The 22678-nt window shown below is 44.9% G+C and overlaps 1 protein-coding gene across 15 annotated transcripts in view; it reads right to left on the bottom strand.

The window, feature by feature from the left end:
- fbrsl1 (fibrosin-like 1) overlaps positions 1-22678 on the bottom strand; it is a 317636-nt gene that overhangs the window by 81127 nt on the left and 213831 nt on the right. For 11 of the 15 annotated variants that reach the window (XM_039802814.1, XM_039802815.1, XM_039802823.1 and 8 more), the window contains one exon: positions 12862-12891. The exons of the other annotated variants lie outside the window; for them this stretch is intronic. In XM_039802814.1, the coding sequence (XP_039658748.1) occupies positions 12862-12891 (30 nt within the window). The remainder of the gene's footprint in view (positions 1-12861; positions 12892-22678) is intronic. 15 annotated transcript variants of the gene reach the window in all.

The following is a 22678-nucleotide window of genomic DNA, read 5'->3' as shown; positions in this document are numbered from 1 at the left end:
CAGTACTTCCTGGAACAGCCCCCTCTACTAGTCATCAGATGCTACATTAAGGGAGCACTCTGAAGTCTTCCTCCACCACTAAGGGCCCCTGATAAATAACTTATGGGGTAGAGGATTCAAAACATCTCTCCTATTACTAGCCTCAATTCATTTTTTACAGTCCCTCGAGCCCCCCATCTGTCCTGCACTTCAAACGCATCTGAATGCTCTGAGATACTTTGCCTATTCCATCCTATGGGATCCATGTGAAGGTAGAGGAGGAGGGGAAGAAGGGGGGGGGGGAGGGGGAGGTGAAAAGAAAAGGAATATGACAGAGCCAGGAGCTTTGAGCAGCAGAATGTGCCGAAAGCATCTCTCCCATCACCTTCCTTTCTAAATATTCTCCACGGAAGGGGAAGAAAGAAAGCATTTGAAGGAAAGGGAGAGGAGGGAGGAGGGAGGGAGGGAAAGATTTGCGGTTGAAGCGCCATTGTCCGGCTCAGAGCTGCCACTCTCTGTCAAATTATAACACGTCCAACAACTCAGCTTTTTCTCATTCGCAATTACAAATTAGTCCATTAGGCTGTCGGCTGCCTTTCCCTTCTCTCTGTGCTGGAAAGGGATGTGTGTGTGTGTGTGTGTGTGTGTGTGTGTGTGTGTGTGTGTGTGTGTGTGTGTGTGTGTGTGTGTGTGTGTGTGTGTGTGTGTGTGTGTGTGTGTGTGTGTGTGTGTGTGTGTGTGTGTGTGTGTGTGTGTGTGTGTGTGTAGACCCATAAGGGTGGGCAGATGGGAGGGGACCTTCCCTGGGTGGGAGATGGCAGTTTTAAGCTACATAACGAGACAAACAAGCAAACCAACAGTTGTAATTTGATTCGATGTCGACAGTGATTGTCTTTGATGCCGTGGGTAGGCGCGAGGGTGGAATGGGGCTGTGGCAGGTTGCCCTTGAAGTGGTAGTTATGGAATATAAATTGGAGCTGCCCGCTTTCTGAAGGTATGAAAAAAATATCCAGGCGCCCATTTCTGCGAGGCCATCACGACAGCGTTTTAGTCAACCCGCCTATCAGCTTAAATGGATTTTAAATTAGCAGTGAGAGCATGGCTAACAACATATCTCAGCTGAGAGGAGCCCACTCTGCGGAGAGAATAGCATACATCTGACATGTATGGATTTTGATGAAGTGAAGATGGCTTTAAGTGATCCCTTTTATTGAGACCATTATTTTCCACCCAGCTTTTAAATCAGGTCTATTCACATTTCCAGCAAATTCAATTTGAGCTCAAGATCAAAGATGTTCATGAGATCAATTTAGTGTAAAGTAAATAACAGGGAGACATTTTAAAAGGTTATACTCTGATTTAACTAACTTATCACTATAAATCACATCAATTTAATTATAATGCCGTTCCCCCCTAATAAATCATGAGTTCTGTCCGACGTGTGCATTTATAAAGCCTCAAGGTGGCCCCTCTAAAAGGGAATTCATTACTGAACAAACCCTTGTCTCTTCACTTCCCTCGTGGGCCTAAAATGACCTCTCTTATATTAGTATATTCTGATGCAGATTACTATTCATGTGATTTGGGCTTCAACTTGGTAGTCCATTCACACTTAGTCCAACTGTTTCTCCCTTTCGGCTACTATTGTAGCCACTTACTAAATGTCAATGCCCAGATGACTATTTCTGCCTTCAACAGCACCCTGTGGATCGAGGTGGAAAACACAACCACAGTGTCTTGAATTAATAAGGCTGCTTTCATTTTATCACTAGGAGAGCAAAGCTAATGAAATCATGCAGGAATTAAGTTGTTTAAGGGCTAAACTCTGGTTTGTGGCGGACGATAATGAGCATGCTATGCGGGAACCCCCCCTCCAACCTCCTTAGTCTATGTTGAGCTACTAACATCGCTTTCATCCAGCATAAAAAAAAAGAAGACACAAGCAAGTCTTTCAAAGTACAAATACGGAGTGGGGGGTTTTGGGGGGAGCCAGGCTGAACTTAACAAGCAGGGATCTTACAGATTTAAAGGTACTGCTAAAATTTTATGGAGGCATGTTTGGACGGGGGCCACGGCGAACAGCTTGGCCAGCTGAGCAACATCACAGCGGGACGCCTAATAAGCTCTGCGCAATTTTTCACCCCATATTTTATCAATAAAAAAGCAGTTTAAACAGCCTCCCCCCCCGAACCGCAGCCGCTGCACTGCCTGCCATCTGGAGCCCTCTTTCATTTTATAATCCAACTGTCATTAAAATGCTTCTTGGCAGTTTACAGCTCGTTCCCCCTGTGCAGATGTGGAAGCGATCTTCAGACGGGGCCCTCTGATCAAAGTGTTCGCTGCTGTCAGACAGAACACTTACCACCCTCAGGCTACCTTCCAGTCCTATCCGGACTTAATGCCCCCCATTATTTATTTATTTCCACACTTCTCTATTTATCAGGTGCACCACTCCCTGCAGAGCTCGGGTCAGCTCCAGAAGCTGGCAGCGGTTGCCTCGAGGTTCCAGAAGCAGGCCTGGGACTGGGAGGCTGCAGGTTAGAAATGTTGTTAAAGGTGGCTGTTAAGCAAAGCATGTAACCACGATAAATTAACTGGTGGAGTTCACATTAGCTGAACGTAGATAAAAAGAAAGAATAACAAGAAAGCCAAGCCACTCAATTCGACCCCCCCCCCCCCTACACTGGAGTGGGGTTATTTTTGCAACTGGGCTGAATTTTAACATCCAGGAAAAATAACGCAGATTAAGATCAACTTTCAACTCAAAAGCAGTCATTTATTATTTATTTTCAATACCAGGTCCATTAGCTGTATATAAAAATACATTTTACTCTTAAATCATACAAAGAAGTAACCTACAGTGTATGATGAAATGGCACAACTTCCCATCCCGAATGAGAGTATTTTGTCAACAAATGTGCTCAGACTGAAACGATGTCAACACAATGCAGGATGCCAGTCCTGCCTGTGATTTCACTGATTTTATTTCCACCAGTAAGACATCGGTGCAGCCCAAACACAACTATACTGTCCAACTGTATACGAGTAAAGCACGGAACAGTCACTGAACGTGCACAAGTAATGACATCAGATGTTACTTACTTAAAAACTGCTGACATACATCATTGCTGTAAGTCACTTACAAGAGATAAATGTGAGCTTTGTAACGTGATAACATGAGCGTTTCTGGCAGCGGACACAAAGGTGATGGCAGTAGGTCACCCCGTTGGCAGTGTCTCTGTATCATATCAAGCTGCCCCATTCACTGTGTGCACACGCATGACTTGCAGGCTGCCCAGCGACCCGCGGGCCCCCTCACTGATGTGGCGCGGCGCGCACGGCGTTAATGCTCCGACCGGGTGTTGATCGAGCTCCCCTAAAGCCAGTGACGCATGTTGCCTTTGTTTGGCAGCCGTCCCGGTGTAAGAACCGGGGCCATATTCCGCCTGTCAGTGCCATGTGTTCGCTCCCCTCAGAGCACAGCGGCTGGTGCCACTCAACCACCACCCCCCTACCTCCCACCCCCCCTGGCATCTCTGTGGGCACACCAGGCCTAGCAGGTCCTCACTAATGAAGTCAAATTCATTTAATGGCTGCCCATGCCGCCTGCATCTGTGGTGCTTGGCAGGGGGACAGTTTTAATGCCGGTCTCTGTCTCTGGCTCCAAACCTCATACATATCCAAGCGCTGCTGTACGTCCTCGGCGTGTCAAGCCGAAACTGACAAGCATATCAGCTTCGGTCGTGCCATACGCCCTGCTTGACTCAGAATTGATCTTCTGTGCCCATAAAAAACAAAAGTGGCAGGGCGAGTTCTACAGTTAACTTCGGAGAGAGACCAGGTGTGTCCACTAATTAAAGCCCACCGAAAAGGCGAAGGGAAAATAAGTGCTAAATGAACATGAGTGACAGCCATCGTTAATACCTGCTTCCCGCTGCCCCCTGAGCCTAAAAGTCCCCCTGCTAACTTTTATGGAGCTCCCTTTGATACAATAATTATTATTTTTTTCCCTGTAATCTTTCAAGTCCTGTACCTTTTCCCCTGGCTGGCGCAGATCAAAGCAGGCTGGTTTTGTGCATAAGGAACGGCAGAGGCTGGGGTTTCTGGCTTAATTGAAGGCAGCTGGCCCCTGTGTGTGTGTTTGGGCCTGATCTCGGCGTGCTCTCTGGGGTTCTCGGCTTTCCACATCACATACACATTCGCCCACGGAAAGTTCTCTCCAGAGCCCAAGTGACGTGAGGGCCTACAGGGCTTGAGGTCTGGCAATCGCCAGCCCATCCACAGGCATCTGTGTTTAGATTGACTTGGAGATGCTCAAGTGGTTAGCAAAAGAAAGATGGAATATGTTTCTCTCAGTGGGTGGGACAGAGGCTCAGACTCAGGACCCACTTCCTTTACTGTCCATCATCACCATTATGAGGGCTGCAGATGATCCTTCCCATAAAGGCTGTGAACGTTGGCTCCAGTAGGACATATTTGGTAAATGGAGACAGAACACAGAGCCTCAAAAAATAACAATGACCAGTGACTTCATGATAAATGTGTGTTGATTTTCCTTATAAAGGTTCTACAGGAAAAAAATGTCTAGAGTACTACTAAGCTGACTGGCCTCTTTGTCTGAGAAGGGAACTGAGGCTCTCTAAACATTCTTTTCGCAGCCACAGTGGAGCTAAGCTCCATTTACTGATGTATTCCTGGACTAAGGGGAAGCAACGCTTCTTTAGGGAAACATTATCCCCGATGGCACCGATTCCTAATAACAACAGGGAATTCTATATTTATCCCTGATTGCATATGCCATTTGTTGCGGAGGAAAAGCAAGTCCTCTTGCATTAGGAAGTCTTGTGCAGACAAGCCAAGGCTGGGACAGACACGAGTCTTGGTGCGCCAGCTCGAAACGCACACAAAGTCTGTCTTGCATTTCCAGCCAGAAGAAATGTGTAAGTAATTACAGCCCAACCATGTTTATTGAATAAAAACCCACTTAGACATTATGTTTATGCACGATCAGAAACACTCAAATCTTACATCCACGTACACAAAAAACATTTGTGTCTTTTTTTCTCTTTCCACAGAACATCTGCACCCAATATGGACTCAATTTTACTTTTATTACTCATGTGGAAAAATGTATATAGTGCTTGGATTGTTATTCAAACACCGGCCACTTGAAAAACAATGAATGCTTTGCCAGCGCACAGTGGACACACACTGAGCACAGAGTCAGTTTAGCTGCCTGTTTAACTTTGTGTCCCGCAACTGCATTGAGATTACTCCTCCCACGGCTATGGGTTGTGCTTTACTTGCTATTAAGTGGATGCGCATTAACTGCTGTAAGAGAGCATCATTCAAAACATATTACGCATAAAGTGACTTCAGGTTAATTAGGTTAAGCAGGTTTTATGTTTTGCAATCTAATTATTTTAAAAGGCACGTGACGTCATGCAGACAATAAAAGCTGCGGCCCCCTTAACATTACACAGTAATCTTATTTTACATTCACGTTGGAAATATTGATAAATGCCGTTTTAAACGAAGCAAATGTGAACTTTCATTTGGATTACCAGGAATCATTTGTCAGCCATCAAAAACGTACTTGTGCAATTCTTTTCCACTGCACTAACAATGATCTAGAGATACATATAGTATGAGTCAGCCGTAATATGGAACCACAGCGGGTGTAATACTTCACAACTTGTCTTGTTTGATATGGCATGCCGTGCTTTCGCTATCACTGTGTCACTGAACTGACGAGATCTCTAGCAGAAAATTGTGCAATCGAGCATTTCGCCTGGCCGTCCTATTACAGAACCGGGGCTCTCAGGTGGGAAAAATAGTTTTTTGGAGGAAAACCACCACTGAAAATGGATCTGGTTGAGGGGGAGGGAAAAAACACATACCAAAACATGGTGTTCATCGAGGCAACAAAAAGGTTCCTCAATAACAATGATCGCAAGCTGTTGAACGTGGCTGAGTGGGGAAAGCGTTAGCGGAGCGCTGGTCTTTTCAAAGACAGGGTGCGCGTTATGATTTTAACAGAACAAAGGGACGGCTAGTTGTTCTATTAACACTTTTCTCTGCCAACACAAACAGCCTCCCTGAGAGCAGGCAGCAAGTGAAAGAAGATTACAGTCTTGAAGCCATGTTAGGTTTTCACACCTCCCCTGCTCCGAGTGGTTGGCGTGGTTTTTTCTTGCCACAACCTTTCTATTTTCATCTGCACTGCCAACATCAGTGCTAACCTTTAAGAAAGAACGTGGACCAGGCTATTGGGTGCCACATCAATGACGCCACGGCCATGTTGACTGTCCCCGCGTTGCTGTATGACACGCATTGCTAGTGACAAGCGGTCTTTGCTGATGTCAGTTGGCTGTGTCTGCTGGCTGGCCCTGCAGAAGCTTTTTTTTTTTCTGTCATCACGGCTTTTCCTCCCAACATGCACTGGGGCTTTGAGTTTCACCGCTGAGCGTGCCCTTACACTCACTTCCCTTTGAGCTTGTACACAAACACACATCCCATCCTGCTAAGACTAAAGGCGTCCTCCTTCACTTCAGAGACAAATCCAAATGTGCCCCCTGATCACTGCGTACATGTGCACTAAATGCACAACAGATGTATCTCTTGACAACCACGAAAAGAGAAGAAAAAAACATCAGCCTGACTGAATCATGTATACTGCTCAATATAAATTAAAGTGATAAATGTTTCCAGTTTGATTGTAATAGCTTGACGTGAGGAGCATCATGAGATGTCTTATATTTCTGGCCAATCTACAAAGCTAGAAGTCATCATCTAAAAGGTTTATGACATAACTCTAATATGAACCTTATATTTACCGGAGGCATTACTGAAATCAGGGGTGGGGGTGGGGGGAATGCTTAATCTTAAAAGTTTTCTGTACTGTTTCACTTTCAGGCTTAGTCACAAAGTGAAAACCGTAGTGAATAGAGGAAGGAACTGAGTAAGAGAAAAAGGAGGGAGCGTAAGGGAGGGAGGGAGGGAGAGAGAAAGACAAAAGCAAGAGAAGAAAAATGACATCTCCATATTAAGGCCTGTGTTGCCGGTGTCAGTTCTAATTTCACAGTGCCTGTGGGGAGCTGAATGCAACCAGTCAGCTCTGGTCTCATCTCGTTCCTCCTCCATTTTGAATCAGGCCCGGCGAATCCCAAGCTGGGGGGGGGGGGGGGAAGAATATTACTGGCAAATTGCTTTTAGATTAAAGGAGGTGGCGAGGCATTCTGCTTTCTCAGCTCTTTCCCAGGTGCACTTAATCTAATTTCATTAAAGAGATGAGGACGGATGATCACTTGTGTCGAAACATTAAGCCGGTCCATTTTCCCCCGTCCGTAAAAAAACGTTAAGGTTGTCAGCGGCCTGGTGGGTGGCCCGTTTGTTATTGAATATGATGACTCTCGGAGACCAATCGGAATCTTGCAAAGCAGCGGGGGTTGGGGAGGGGTATGTAGGAGGGGGGTAACATACCTACATGAATATATATTACTATTGCTTTTCCAAGATGGCGACGGGGGGGAAAGAGGAAAAAAACTGACAACGCTGTTAATGACAGATAGAGAGCAGGCAGTAAATAAAAGACAAAAAAAATACAAGGGGTGGGGGAAATAAAGAGGTGAGGGTAGTGGTGGTGTTAACGGATATGTTTGAAATCCCCACAGCGTGCTTGCTTTCCGCTGCGGGTGCACTGCTAACTTCACAGAGCGTAGCCCCCTCCACACACACAAATACATCAGCTGGGAGGATACCACTAGCTGACGAGCCATTACTGATAAGCCGGTAGAGACGCTCTGACGCAGTGATATGGCATTCATTCTGCACACAGCAGGAAGATAAGGGGGTGGAGAAGGAATTAATGTGTCAATCAGAGGCTGTGTGCTGCCCGGGCAGATGAGTACAACGGAGCCATGAAAGAGCTCCTAGACAGGATGTGGTAATGGTCCTTGGAGACTCCCCCGGAGACAGATACACTTTCTGCTGAGTGACTGCTCGGCAAATAGGACCAAATAGAATTAGCCGACCTGGGTGTCCTCCGCTGTGGCTATGGTGATTGCGGCGTCGGTGGTGGTAACGCGCCTGACACGAGGCCGCTGTGTTAAGGGCCGCCGAGAACACCATCGCCGCTTGCTGGCGTTTCGCACACAGACAGACAGCCACTGCATTATTTGCACAGGAGAAGGAATACAGAGGAAATTGGAGGAGCCAGTGAGGATGGAAAAGTGGAGCCTAATGGAGATAGGATGACACTTCAGGAGAGTGCATGAACTAACGGAGAAGGGATAAATCCCGCTCTATTTCATTCTCTGCCTCGCCAATGAAAGAAAATGACCGTCTTGACTTGGAGTAGCTCAGACATGTCAGAGGTTGACAGGATTGGCTGGCTGATAGATTATATGTGCAGCAGGGAGGGGTGGGAACAGGTTTTCAACATTTATAGCAGACGTGGTGTTAGGACACTGATTGGGATATGTGTTGAAAATGTGGGAAAAGTCTTAACAAGTTCTTGTGAAACAAAACAAAGCAAGTTAAAACCGATTGATGTAACCATGGTACCAGACTGTAAGTATGTTACAGCAATAAAATAACCCTAATGAGGATGTATGTTGAATAACAACATCTCATTCAAATGTATACCAAACACTGTCCTCGTGACGTCTTGCTATCACAGATGTCACCATTACACAAACACAACCATTCATTCAACGCATTTTTTTTGTGAAGCACTCAACAGCTAACACGTGCTCCGGGGCATGTAAGTACATTTTAATCAGTCACACAGAGACATTAAGTGGCTCAAAGTATTTGGATCAAGAAAAAAGAATGAATGACGTTCCCAGTTCCATAGAACGGCCTCAAACAGACTTGAAAACACTTTAGTCCCTGTATCGCCAAGCGATTACCCAACATGTGGTTAGTTCCTTTATGAGCATCTGATTAAGCATGGCTATGCCCAATAACAGTAAAGACTGTTAATTCTCCATAAGGAAACCTTAATTATGTGGGTTTCCCCCCCGGGGTGCAGACATAAGGGAGGCAATTCAAGGTCAGGGCTGTTTTTTTTTTTTAAATGAACACTGAATACTTCTGATTGTCAAACAGGATGTAATCTTGGCCATCAGATGACGGGCCTTCCGAGAAGAAATGCCGGTGATGAGAAAACATCACCCAGATTGTGATTGCTTGTTTCTTCGAGGCTGGGCCAATCTACATAAAGATCCCCCCCCCCCCCCATCACAGCAGCCTCGCGCTGAACTGGGGGGTGACCTGGCAATCTCAGAAGAATTCAAGTCTGACACGTTCTAGGAAACACATCACTGCTTGCACTCTCAAGTACTGCTTTGATAAAAGCGAGCTTCACAAGGTGCAGCAATCTAAACTGACTTTGCTGTAGCAGCAACTCGTCAGTTTTATTCAAATACAGTGTAACTGATTGCGCCCCGAGGGCACACCTGGAAGCAATATTCTAATTAAGTTAATCTGTGAAATCCTGACAATGTGGGTGTTCAGGTGGCTGGTAATCTGATGTGAAAGGAGTCTTTGTTTTCATTGGAAAGATACGGGAGGAGCTGGCACCTGTTTCAGCAAAACGTTGCAGAAAATTATCGCTGTCGAGTTATCCTGAGTGCAGGCAATTACAAATGACAGTGTTTGTCTTTCTCCTCATGGAACCCAATTTTTACACCATCACTTTTTTTTAGAGCTGCTTTTTTTTGATGGCCTGTCAGAAATTACCCCCCCCCCAGCCCAGTCTTCTTCTTTCCTCAGCAATTTGCTACGGATGATTCGCAACTCTCATCAACTTGATTATGATAATATGTGTTTCTGAGAAACGAAAAGGTCAGCACTGCTGTAGCCTTTATCCAGATGTTCTTTTCTTCTTGCACTCTTGGCAAATACATGGACGTACATCAATAGTGTATTTTCAAAGATTCCATAACAGTGAGACCTGTCTTGGAAATATGCTGTCGTTCATTTCCTGTTGGCCACAGTTGAAAGCTTTTCATTGTTCAATACCTCTGGCTCCTGAGAATGGAACATTACCATCGTCAGAACACTATGTAATATCAATACTCACCTTTGGGCCTCTTACTCACATATTACGCTTTCAAACAGGGCGTGCGACTATGTTGATGGGTTGCTCTGTTGAGCGTGACACATGTTCTTATTACTCTTTGTAATGAAAGGCTTGGTCTCACTTAACATAACACAATGTAGTTTAAAAGGAGTTTGAAGATAGGAAACTCTGCTCAAATGTTACACTCATTGTCCATGTACTGTATGTGTAAACAGTTGTTGGGTTCCAATGTCACTGTTCCATCCCATGTTAGCTAGAATCAATTTGGGGGAATATTTAGATATATATTCCTTTTCTATGTTAGTAATGTTACACCTATCACGAAAACAAGTTTGAGATCTGTTACAGACCTGTCTTGTTCATTCTTAAGTTGCCTTCGAAGGACAGGTTCACATTTGTTCTATTTAAAAACGATAGTGTGATAGAGTTCTGTGGTTCTTGCAATGGTTTAATGTACATATGGGCATGTCAGCATTGTTTAAAGATGAGATAAGAAACACGCGTACCTCTACTTTAAGCAACAAGTCAACCCCCCACGTCAAAAAAAGGCGCGACGCCAAGAGTTAGAACTTTAGAAGTGAGAATGAAAACTAAGAACTGAGACGAAGGCTTGACGAGACATGAGAAAGCAAGAAAAGGATCTAGGAGTGAGAATCAAGAGTTTCACACATTAAAGCCCAGATAACTGAACAACGTTCTTGCAAACGGTTATATGTTTACATTTGCAGTATTGCTGCCCACTGGATTCACATACAGTCCATTGAGTACGTTTCTTACAGCGTAGTACTTGTAAAAGTGACAGTAGTAAAATGACAGTCTCTTTCATTGATTGCATTCAGCAATCGATTTTTGTGAACCAGCAGTGGTTGGCAGGCTGAAATACCACTTCATGCCATACCGATGACAAGTAAAGCCTGAACAGGCGAAGCTGCAGTTTGGCTCTTGACAGTGGACTGTGTAGTAATTGGAACAAAATTCAACAATGAGAAGGCTGAAAGCTTGGCAGCACTGTCTAATAGTCCACCATGTCTTGAACTGTATCCAAGTCCACCTAAACTGGCTCACAAAGCTGGTGCCAAATGCCAAATATGGAGCGCTTTTCTAAACAGACAGCGGCTGACACCTAACCAACAACATAGCAACACTGAGTTTCTATAAAACCGCCTCAGCAAGGCTTGTTTTCCTTCTCTTCTCTTTCTTATAGTGGTGTTGTTTTGTATCGTAGTATCAAACTTTTATATATTAAATGTCAAAACGTGTGACACTACATAGGACTGTTACAAGTCTCGAGTAACTGGTAGAGCAGGAAGGAAAACAAAACCCTGAAAAGGAAACACTCTGAGAGCTTCCCTCCTATTTTACTGCCCCCCCCCACAGTGATGTCAGGGAACCGTATGGAGACTGACAGGCCTGCTACGTCTCTCTGTCGTGTCAACTAGCTAGCGCCCTCGGTTCCTTCTCGCTTCAATGAAGAGATAAAAGCCTATTGACTTGCCAAGCTACAGTTAATGCAAATTGGGCCTACTATCAATGTATTATTTATAGGGAGAGCTGCAGACATTTCCACAGAACTGGGAGCTAAGCTTACAGGAGATTAGGCATGCTATCTCATTCATTTACCAGGGAGTAATTGCTAAACTGTGGAGGAATTAGAATGCGTGAGGTTCCCCAAAGGCGTTTCATCTTGTAACCAGGTGGCTGCCATCAGACAACCCCCTCCAAGGCTGGATAAACAAATACACAGAAGTGAAACTGATAGACTACATCTGTCAAATTGTCAAATGGTTAAAACTTGATGACATCGCTGCTAAAATAATATGCAATTATTTTCAAGCACACCAAGTTGCTGATAGTGTGAGCTCCAGTCTTGGCTTTCCATGATTACATTTGAGACTTTTGAAAGGAAAATGAAGATTAAATTCACATTTAGCCACTGTAAGTACTACTAACTTTTAAAGAAATGTTAACCTCAAAGACTCACTGTCTCATAAGATGATTCACAATTACTACGCACAAGCAAAAATGGAATATGGTTATCATCTTTGATTATGTTAAGGAACAGAGGCAGCTTTGTTTACCTCTTAACGATCCTCTCCGTTTCCAAAATGTTGACCAACATTTGCGAAAACAAAACGGTAATGCATTTCTGTGCCTGGCACATAACTCGTTGCTGTCAAATGTTAAAGTAAAAATGATTGTGGCCAGGTTAGCTCAGTTGGTAGAGTAGGCGCACATATATAGAGGTTTACTCCTCGACGCAGCGGCCACGGGTTTGACTTCGCCCTGCGGCCCTTTGCTGCATGTCATTCCCACTCTCTTGCCCCTTTCATGTCTTCAGCTGTCCTGTAGAAATAAAGGCCTAAAATGCCCCAAAACATAATCTTAAAAAAAAAGCACAGCACAAAGTGGAGCTATGATATTACTGTCTAGTATACTAAAGAAACAAGCAGACAGAGGGGCTATGTGCCATGCAAAAAGAATACCAAAGAATCCTGCACAGTAGGTAGCATACCCTATGATCTAGGCTAAAAGGTATATTTAGGATATTCAAAACAGAAAACTAAGATGAAAAAAATCAGCTTCTTCCTGTTCTGCATTTTCCTTGTCCCTTTCTTGCTCTGCCATACGTAAATGATCAACAGCGTTGGGCCTGAGTGTCTTTTACCCCTCATCTTCTCTCACCAACAACACACTTTTACTGGTTCCCTTCTTTAGCTGAGAGCTCAAATTTGTTATTCACAACTCTCAGCCACTTCATGTGGCGGGTGAATAAACACAGGAAAAAGCAGTCTTACCTTATCGTCAATGTCACTCTCGCTGTCACACTGTAACAGAAAGGAGACAGACACAGGAAATATAAGGAATTATTCATTTGGCTCCCCCCAGTAGCCCATAATCAGTGCAGATGTTATTTTTGTGTGCAACCTCTCATTCACTGACAGCTTTCAGTGCAAACGGCAGAGGATGAAGAGGGAAAGGAGAGTGCGGTAGTCTAAGAGAGTTTTTCATGTTTCAAAAGCGGCACAGCCGCACAGAACGCCATTCTGGTGTTTTTGTTGCAAATTCAATGCTGTAAATTTACAAAAGATGAAAAGCGAATAATGCTATACACTGGGTTCTATTACGAAGAGCCAGTTCAATGACTCTGCATTCAGCTGCATCTTGTTTAGCCCTAATTTAGCCTTTTAAGAGTGCTTTAAAATTGGACGATAGTAACTCAAGGACACAGAGAGCTCAGGCTCCCTGAATACTCAAACACATTGCCTATTAAGTGTGGTATTTCAAATCTGCCTAAAGTCACGCCAGTCTTTAATTGTTATGTCAGACTTCCACAGGGATTTAGGAACGAAATAACAAGAGAGGTTGTACTCTGAAATATGCCTGGTCTAGTCCGGCCAAAGGCCAAATCACCTTCTTTTCAGCCAAAAAGTGAAATGGGTTTTTCTTCAACGCTTCACATTTCACACCATTCAAATTTAAAGTGATCAGACTGAAATATCTTGAGAAGAGGTGCAGCCTTCAAAACAACAAGAAAAAGGGGAAAAAAAGCAGATGAGGAGAATGCTGCAGATTCCAAGTGCCACAGCCTCTCTTTCATTCGTGACATGTTCACAGGCAGAAAATCTTTTTAGCAAAACATTATTAAATTCAAATATTTAAATAAATTGTATGCAGGAATGTGTGAAGTAAAGTAAAAGTATTATAAGAAAATAATCATGTCTGCTTTATATTTTGTTCCTTTACACACACACACACACACACACACACACACACACACACACACACACACACACACACACACACACACACACACACACACACACGGCATCCTGTCTGTGGTCCTTGCTTCCGTTTCTCACATTCATTTGTCGCTAAATGCTCTTGGCCGGTAACTCTCTCTCCCCCAAGACAATAGACAGTGAAGTTGTGGAAACAAGAGTGGTCGCGCTGCAGGCCAGTCCCACTGGACCTCACAGCAGGATGCATGAGAAGCAGAGCCACATAGGGAGGGAGAGGGCCCCCACTGAAAAACCGCCTTCAATCTGTCAATTAAGTCCCTGTGGCAACATATTTAAGTGGAGCCTCTTTATTTTGTTTGACTCCCTTTCAGAGCCGGGCACAATGAGGAGGGAGCTGGGTCAATGGAGGCAAAGCGGCCCTTTGTTGCGAGTGCGGTGGGTCCAAATGTATAATTAAGTAACGAGAGTAATCAGTGCAAGGGCTCAGTGGCCAAGATCACTCAGGAGAGGAAAGTGGAGGGGGAGCGGGGGATGCTCCCATGCCCCGTGATTCATCCTATACTCTGCAAAGACAAAGGATACAGCAGGAGTCCTTGCTGGCAGAAAGCTTTAAGTGAAAAACACTGTGGGTCAACCCCTTAGGAGGGTTTATTGTTGTGTTGTGCATCTCTATCTGCAGAATAACAACATCAAGAAATGCCTGAGCTCCTATTGTTCATACTGAAGCATTCCTACACAACACATAGAGCAAGAACATGCACCTGTTGGAGGATAAATACAGTAAAATGATACGTTGAATATGAGGAGTTCTACTTGGGAAGGGATTGCTTTTTACGATTCCAGAGCCTGTCAGTGAGCGACAAGAAAATACTTGTGAAAGCAAAGAAAGGGTGCCTCACAATAATGCACAAAATGTCCCTGACAAAAAATAAAAGAATATCCTGACAATTGTATTGTGCTTGTGTAAATATGGTTAAAAGTGGGGTTATTTAAATCAGATTAATAGAATAAATGCAATACAAAAATATGATCATGTGTTTTCTTTGTTACATATTTATAAAATGATCGTGATAGGTAATGACCACTTTGAATAAAATGAGAAAATACAACTTTAGTATTAACCTATAAGTGCATTCCCACACGTACTGGGAATTTAAAAAAAATTATATATTGGCCACATTTCTATGTCCTCTTTTCTCTTGGGAGATGTTTGCAAACCCTAATTTCTGGGCTTCTGCTTGTCTAAAGACCTTCATTATTACAGAGTGCAGGGCATTAAGAGGAGAAAGTGGCTTAGTCTTCTTGTCAATCAATTCACCATTCAGACTCCGGATTCTGGACAGATTAATTGTCAGCCAATTCTATACTGCTTGTTAGGGGCACATCACAACCTATAATAACCGCCCCTTTGCTCACCAAGGAATCACATTCAAAACAATGTTTCTCTCCATCTTGATCCATCTACGAATTACAATAAAAAGGAAAATTGATCCAATCTCCGCCTTGGCCCTACCCCCAGGAAACCGGTGTATGATGTATTCTTCGCATGCAGCTCAACAGATGACTTCCGTCTCACAGCGGTGTTCTTCTCTAACACCGGGGGACGAGTTTAAACCCTAGGTGATGGGAGATGAAAAACTGGCTGGGTCTATTCCCTGGGTGCATGCTTGGCCTTGTTGTTGCAGCAGTAGCCATGACACTAGAGATGAGGCCTCACAAGGCTGGAGCTGGCGAGGAGGAAAAATAATATCAAAGGAGCACAGCATGGTGCTTATCCTTTTACAAGAAGCATGCGCTGCAGCAGAGCATAAAGAGGACTATACTAGCTAGGGCTCAGACAGAGAGAGACACAAGCACAGCGGGAGACAGAGAAGCAGGTGGAAAGGGGGTGCAAAACAACAGTAAGAACAGGCAGGGGGGTGATGCTATAGAGATGAGGGGATGGACGGATGGAGGTAGTGTTAGAGCAGTTTTTGTCAGTATTTTATGTAATTGCCCTGTTGGGCAGCTCAGTAACACCCTGTGCTATTTTTAATATCTACACTATAGCCTATACGAGAAAACCAAATGGTGAAAATGCAAAGCCACAACCCCAAACTGAAACCTCCCGTAACGGAACGTCTGGTGGTCAGAGGGGACATTGTTAAAAACGGAGAGATATGCAGCTCACTAAGCTGCCTGACAGGAGCCAGGCCCCTGGTGGTTTGTGTCTCTCATAGATGTTCACAAACCAAACAAACCCCAAAAAATAAATAAAATAAAACTAACTGGCTTGCTCTTCAGAGGCAGGGAGCAAGCAGCAACATCTGCACCTGGCAACCGCCTGCTACGAAGGGTAACAGGGGACTTCAGCTTCAGCGGCTAGCTCATCCACAACCCTCCCTCCCAGCATCCCACCTACTCTCCAACCCTCCCTCCCCTCAGCCAGCACATCACACGGATGCGTTTGACATTTACACAGCTTTCAACACTTCAGAGACAGGAGATTTATTCTGCCAGCAGCCCTGGATGGAGCCAGGCCTCGACCTGGGCTGGCCCCCACAACCGTGTAGCTCAGCCCTAAAATGAGGCAGGGCTGAGGAAAGAGGAGCAAGTGGGGGAAAAACAGAGAGAGAGGGAGGAAGGGAGGGATGGATGTCTCGATTCTCCAGGACATTTTCTCTGGCAGATTCCGATAGACGTGCAGGGGGAAGACAATAAGCGGTGCGCATCCCGGAGCACATTAAATCGACTGGCCAAATTAATCACACAGTTCTACTTGTCACACTCGGAGGACAGTCTGCCATGATTTCTGCCTCAGAGATAGAGAGAGGAACAGAGGAGGAAGTTGCCCGGCGAAGCAAATGCTGGCATGGCGTCAAAGACTGTCTGACTGCCTGAATACTGATCGCTACCCTGTACTTGCTGCAAGAACTCCAGAAAAACAATAGGCAAAACAAGTTTACTGAGCTGCTGGCATTTAACTGTCACTGTCGGTTCCTACTCAAAAAGAGTAAAGTAATAAATAAAATGTATGAAAGCAAAACAAGAGAGCATATGCAAGTGTTTGTGCTTTTATATTATATTTTTAAATCTTGCATGGCTGTAGTCTATCAAAATCATTGTAAGACACGTTGCCACCAGACTATGTTGGGAATATGTTAGATAAAATGGTAATGGTAAGTGTAAGAATTACAGAGAAACAGAACAAATTACTGCCTGCTGTTTTCACACTTTTCAACAACACGTTTCAAAGTGTTCTCCAAAACAATGTTGCAATGACTTTAACACTGAATTGATCAGTTCGGGATGTGGCTACTACATCTTGATTCCTAAACACATTTGTACATTGCTTTGTACCAGTTGAATGTCCTAAATTAAAATCTTGATGATGCTGCTGATAAGGCAAGACAAAATGATGCTGCATTTAAAAATTGAATAAGCGCCAAGACAGCAGCAGCACTTGATCCCTTGTTGGTGACAATGCAAAAAAAAGTAGACATCTTGATGCTGGCAAGAGAAGTGGCTTCAATTTAGAAGACATCTCTCTAGGGACATTTACTGAGATACTCCTGATTGTACGGGAGAGAGTACTGACAAACCCAGATCTCCTAGAGTGAGAGCACACAGAGGGGGTAATGGTCCATTTAGATAGTCGAGGACCAAAGCAGTGTCGGATACTGGTGGAACAACACCGATTTCCTCCCGCAATTTCCCTCCTGCGGATGCTGGGATGAGGTGTGGGGATGTAGGCGCCGTGGCCCCTCTGATGGGGTGTGGAAACAGAGCCTCGGGTCCGCTGGGGGACCTCCTGCTAGGCCTAAAGCATCAGCGGGATATCTGTAGGTCTCTTTGGCCTCATGGCGAAGGTTGAAGCCTTACTTGAACTCAGCTTTCATATTATATCAATAGGATGTTTTGGTGCATGCTCTTATCTTTTTCACCACCTCAGAAACAAACTTAGGAAGCCATGAGTCACTACAAAGTTGAGGAAGTGGTGTGTGTATGTGTGTGTGTGTGTGTGTGTGTGTGTGTGTGTGTGTGTGTGTGTGTGTGTGCGCGCAATAGTGTTAATTTTGTCACCTATTTTTAATTTAATCTTAGTCTTAGTCTTGTGCCAATTGTCCTTGTTACTTTTAGTCATATTTAGTCATTCACATATCTTTTTTTTAGTCAGGTTTATGTTGACTAAAAGTCTCGTCATTTTATTCTAGTTTTAGTCAAAAGACAACTCAATACATCTTAGTCAAGTTTTAGTCAAAACATTTTAGTCTTTTTTTAAATAAATATTTCTGAGATTATTTCTGATAACCATTTCAGTCAAATAGTTATATAAAAATAAATTATATAATTTTATATAAATATCGAGCCTCTTCCTTATTTCACCAGTAAATTCCTGTTAAAGGTCACATGACATGGTGCTTTTTGGAAGCTTTTATATAGGCCTTAGTGGTCCCCTAATACTGTATCTGAAGTCTCTTTTATATAGACCTTAGTGGTCCCCTAATACTGTATCTGAAGTATCTTTTATATAGGCCTTAGTGGTCCCCTAATACTGTATCTGAAGTCTCTTTTATATAGGCCTTAGTGGTCCCCTAATACTGTATCTGAAGTCTCTTTCATATAGTCCTTAGTGGTCTCCTAATACTGTATCTGAAGTCTCTTTTATATAGACCAGGCAAGGTAGAGGGGGGAGAGGGGTGAGGTGGAGGGTGGGGGTGTGGCCTTGACCAACTGCCACTTTGCTCGTTTGAAAGCCATGATGTCTCTCTCTCATGGGTGGGCCAAATTCTCTGGGTGGGGAAAGCAGAGAAAGGGGAGGTAACCTTGCTCCTTATGACCTCATAAGGAGAAGATTCCAGATCGGCCCATCTGAGCTTTCATTTTCTCAAAGGCAGAGCAGGATACCCAGGGCTCGGTTTACACCTATTGCAATTTCTAGCCACTGGGGGACCATAGTCAGGCTGGGGGAATGCATATTAATGTTAAAAAACTTCTCATGCCATGGGACCTTTAAACGACAGAAAATAACCACTGAATAGGAAAATGGTATTTTACAATAACATTGAACGCAGCACGAGGCTGGCAAGGCGAGTTTGAAGTGAACGCAACATATGTGTTGTTTTTCAGACAACGGCAGCTGCAGACTGTCGTACGTCCCCCCTGTTGGAGTCCTCTCCAGTGAAATACAGACACACTTTTACACCGTTTAGCTGTCAGCATTTTAACCGTGTTTACTCCAGCTGCTAGCTAACGTTACCTGCTGTCAGGTGTAGTGTTAACTAACTAGCTAACGGTAGGCTAACGTTACCTGCTGCCAAGTATAGTGTTAACTAGCGTCCCGTGCAGCGATGTTTCGGTTGTCTCTAACGTCCGTTAATGAGCATCAGAGAGAAGCGCAGGCATTGAAGTGGCACCGAAATCCGCGTTGCTATTCGGTCTGGTAGATAACGGTCGTTAAGGCACGTATTAGCACCGGGTCTCGGTACCCAACCCTAGTAACAGCTGAATATTCTATCTCATGATGGAAAAATAGAGAGGATTGTAGACGAAAATGAAGAGAGATTTTATCTTAGTTTTTATTTTATGCAAAACATTTTAGTCTCATCTTTTTTCGTCAACAACAATGCATGCCAATTTAGTCTTAGTCAGCGTTTTTGGACTTTGGCGCAGTCGTCTCGTCTTAGTCATGGAAAAAAACATATTTAGTCTCGTCTGACGAAATTAACACTAGTGTGTAATGACATCAGAATAGTCATAAAAGAAAGAACTATGATTCAGATAAGGTTCAAATTTCATGGCTACAGTAAATCTTATTTAAAAAAAAAAAAAAAAGAAACGCTTTGGGAACCTGAGCAGTGTATTAATATTAGGATTTAAAAGGCTTACTAGCACCACTGCATTTAACTCTCAACAACAAAATCTAGTGATTGCTCTTGACCCGACAAGCTGTATCTGAAAGCACCACCTAGCAAAGTGATTTGATCACAGGATCAAATCTATACAGCCATTTGACCCTTAACCTCCCCAGCAGGCAGCATGGGAAGTCAGCTGATTACCCTGGGTCAGCCTAGGAGCTCTGGATTAGGAAAGTATTGATCCTAGTGAAGATGTAGGCTCCAGAGGGAATGAGAGTGAGAGAAAAAGCTCTGCCGGGTAGAAATAATATCGACCAGCAGGAGAGGCCTAGACAGGCTCTCACGTAAAACCATATTTGAGCTTGGGACCTCGGAGTTGGCTGTGCAAACAGAGAGACGGCTTCAGCAAAAGCTCCTTTCACAGAGGCCCAATGAAAGAGGACAGAGGGAGAATGAGAGTGGAAGGGGATTGAAGAAGACAAGCTCAGAGAAATGCTCTTTGCATTAGCCAGACACACAGAGGCCTCTGGTTCAGAGCTGACACACTTAAGGGGAGAGTCAGCGGGGGCCACGTAAATCAAGCCGGGGTGAGGAAAGATATAGCCCCGACCGGGGGCCAAACTAAGCAGACTTTAACATTACCCAGAGTCCATGTAAACAGCATGGAGACCTGGCAGCGCTCTGTTTCACTTCCATGCAAAGTGCCGTGTGAGGTCGGGTGGGGTTGGGTCTGGGGGAGGAGGACAGGGAGGGGCGCACGGACAGATTGATGGTGATAGAGGTGGGGGTAAACTTGAAGAGCTGTCCCCCTTCTTCACTAAATTAAAAGACCGCCTTGTCCTTTCCAACAAGAAATCCCTCAACCTTTGCTTTCAGCACTCGGGGGAGTGACAGAGCCGACTGGGCTGTCGGTGTGATCCTTGGAGTAGTTTGGCGAGGGGGAAACAGACAGTAATGGCAGATGTATGAGGGTACAGGGAGCATTTATTCAGCTCAGAGAGAGAGAGAAGAAAACTGCCAGAAACCTGAAGGGACAGGGAGTACACAACTGTGTTATGAATATAGTCGTGGAAGAAAAATGGGGACGTAGGTACGAGAGAAAAAAAACACACTGATTTATGTTTTTTCTTCACACCTCGTCTTTCATAAGGCTCCCTTCGGCTCCTTCTTGTCTCTGCTGATCGTGTGGACGTAACTAGCTCGCTATCTTGCCTTCAGAGGTGAACCCACACACACACACGCGCGCGCGCGCATGTGCAACCCCTCAGCACCTCCCAGTGTTTTGACGCGGCCCCGGGCCCGGTGCTGCTGCGCGCACCACAGGGCATTTGGAAGTCTTAAGTGAGGGCGGAAAAGGCGGAAGGAAAAGGATGTTAACTTGGGCACGGTTGACTTGCAACTGCGCGGGGGGGCTGAGAGAAGTCTCCCTGCGCGCGCTCGCTGTGGCTGCCTGACAGTTTGATGGAGCGAGTGGAGGCTTCCCCGCGGCCCGAGCTGCCGTCTCTAACACTGATGTAGCTCAGTGAGGAACAGATTGAGCCTCCAGGCATCGCTCTGTACTGCTACTCCCTCCCTCTCTCGCGCTTTCTCACTCTCTGTACTGCTACTACTCTCTCTCTCTCTCTCTCACTAATCCTGTCAAGCCAACACACAAAAACATGTACACACACATGCATGCATATACTATCGCAAAAAATCACTTACTGTATGCACACACAAAGACACTTAGATACACAGAAATAAGAGCAACACCCACAGAGAGCTTGGCTCCCTCCTTCCTTCTCCTCCCTACGACAGTAATGTGATGAGCACTACAGATGCTGTTTACTGAGCTCTGGCCGGCGCAGAGGGGGAAGGAGGGGGAGAGGGAGGGTGGGATGGAGGAAGAGGCAGAAGGAGGTAGAGTCAGGGGGCTGGCTGGCCACCATAATGAAAAGAATCTGGCGGCGGCCCACTGTGTGCTGGTCATGAGAAGCATGTGCCGCCGGGGGGCTCTACTGCTAATTTCGGGGGGCAGCCAAGCGTTTCACGCTAGACTTGTCATCGGGCCAGAGGGGGCATTCATACTGGGTGACAGCAATTGCGAAAGGGGCGGGCAGGGGGTATGGGGAGGGGGAGCGAAGAGAGAGAGAGGGAGAAAGCTTCAGCTCCCTTCCCCCCGCCTTGTACCTCCTGTCCCCCCCTCTGCAATGATCAAACGTTATTGTAGGCAGGGTGCAGAATTACAAATGAGTGTCCTGTGGCAACGGCTGGAACTGGATTTAACTGCTCTCTCTCCGCTCTGCTCTCCAGTCAGGTGGCCACGAGGTGCACGCCTCATCCTCCAGCCCCCGCTGTCCAAACAGGGTTCCATACTTGCAACTTCCCAGTTAACATGACAATAATAATCTGTTACAAAAGCAGACGGTTTATAAGCCCACATATTCAGACACAGAGGTACTGCATGTGCGTTTGGCTGTGCCCCAACCTTAGGGTGGGCGATATGGATACAATCTTCATCTCTTTCTATCAATGTAATTTTCATTTTATATTACAATATATACATATTATGATAGACTAACTATATTAAACTCAGTTTATGGATAAAACAAGCAGGCAGGAGAATCCAGTAAATTAAATACAGGACAAATCATGGTACATCCTCTGCCTGCTCGCTGATTTGCAACATTGCCCCCAATAGTCTTATTCCCCCCGCATCAAAGGGATGGATAGCTCAGTATAAACAGTATGACAAACTCTGATTGTCTTACGGTGTATATCATCATACCGCCTAGCCTTCGCCCCGCCATGTCCTTGGTTTCTAGCAGCTCCCTCCATCTTCACAGGACGGGCAGTCTGTTAAAGGTGAAAGGACTGACGGGCACATCTTTAATCAGTCCCGTCGACTGGCCCGAGGATTTGGTGCGCATTTGGGGTTTATCTCTCAACTCGGCTAGATAAAATGAGCACAAAGTCATTAAAGGAGTTGGGAGAGACGAGAGAGGAAACTGAAACAGACACCCTGTCAGCCCAACCCCTACATCATGAGAGAGAGA

Source organism: Perca fluviatilis, chromosome 6 (assembly GCF_010015445.1).
Source record: "Perca fluviatilis chromosome 6, GENO_Pfluv_1.0, whole genome shotgun sequence".
Taxonomy (NCBI): domain Eukaryota; kingdom Metazoa; phylum Chordata; class Actinopteri; order Perciformes; family Percidae; genus Perca; species Perca fluviatilis.
This window is presented reverse-complemented; position numbering and strand designations above follow the sequence as displayed.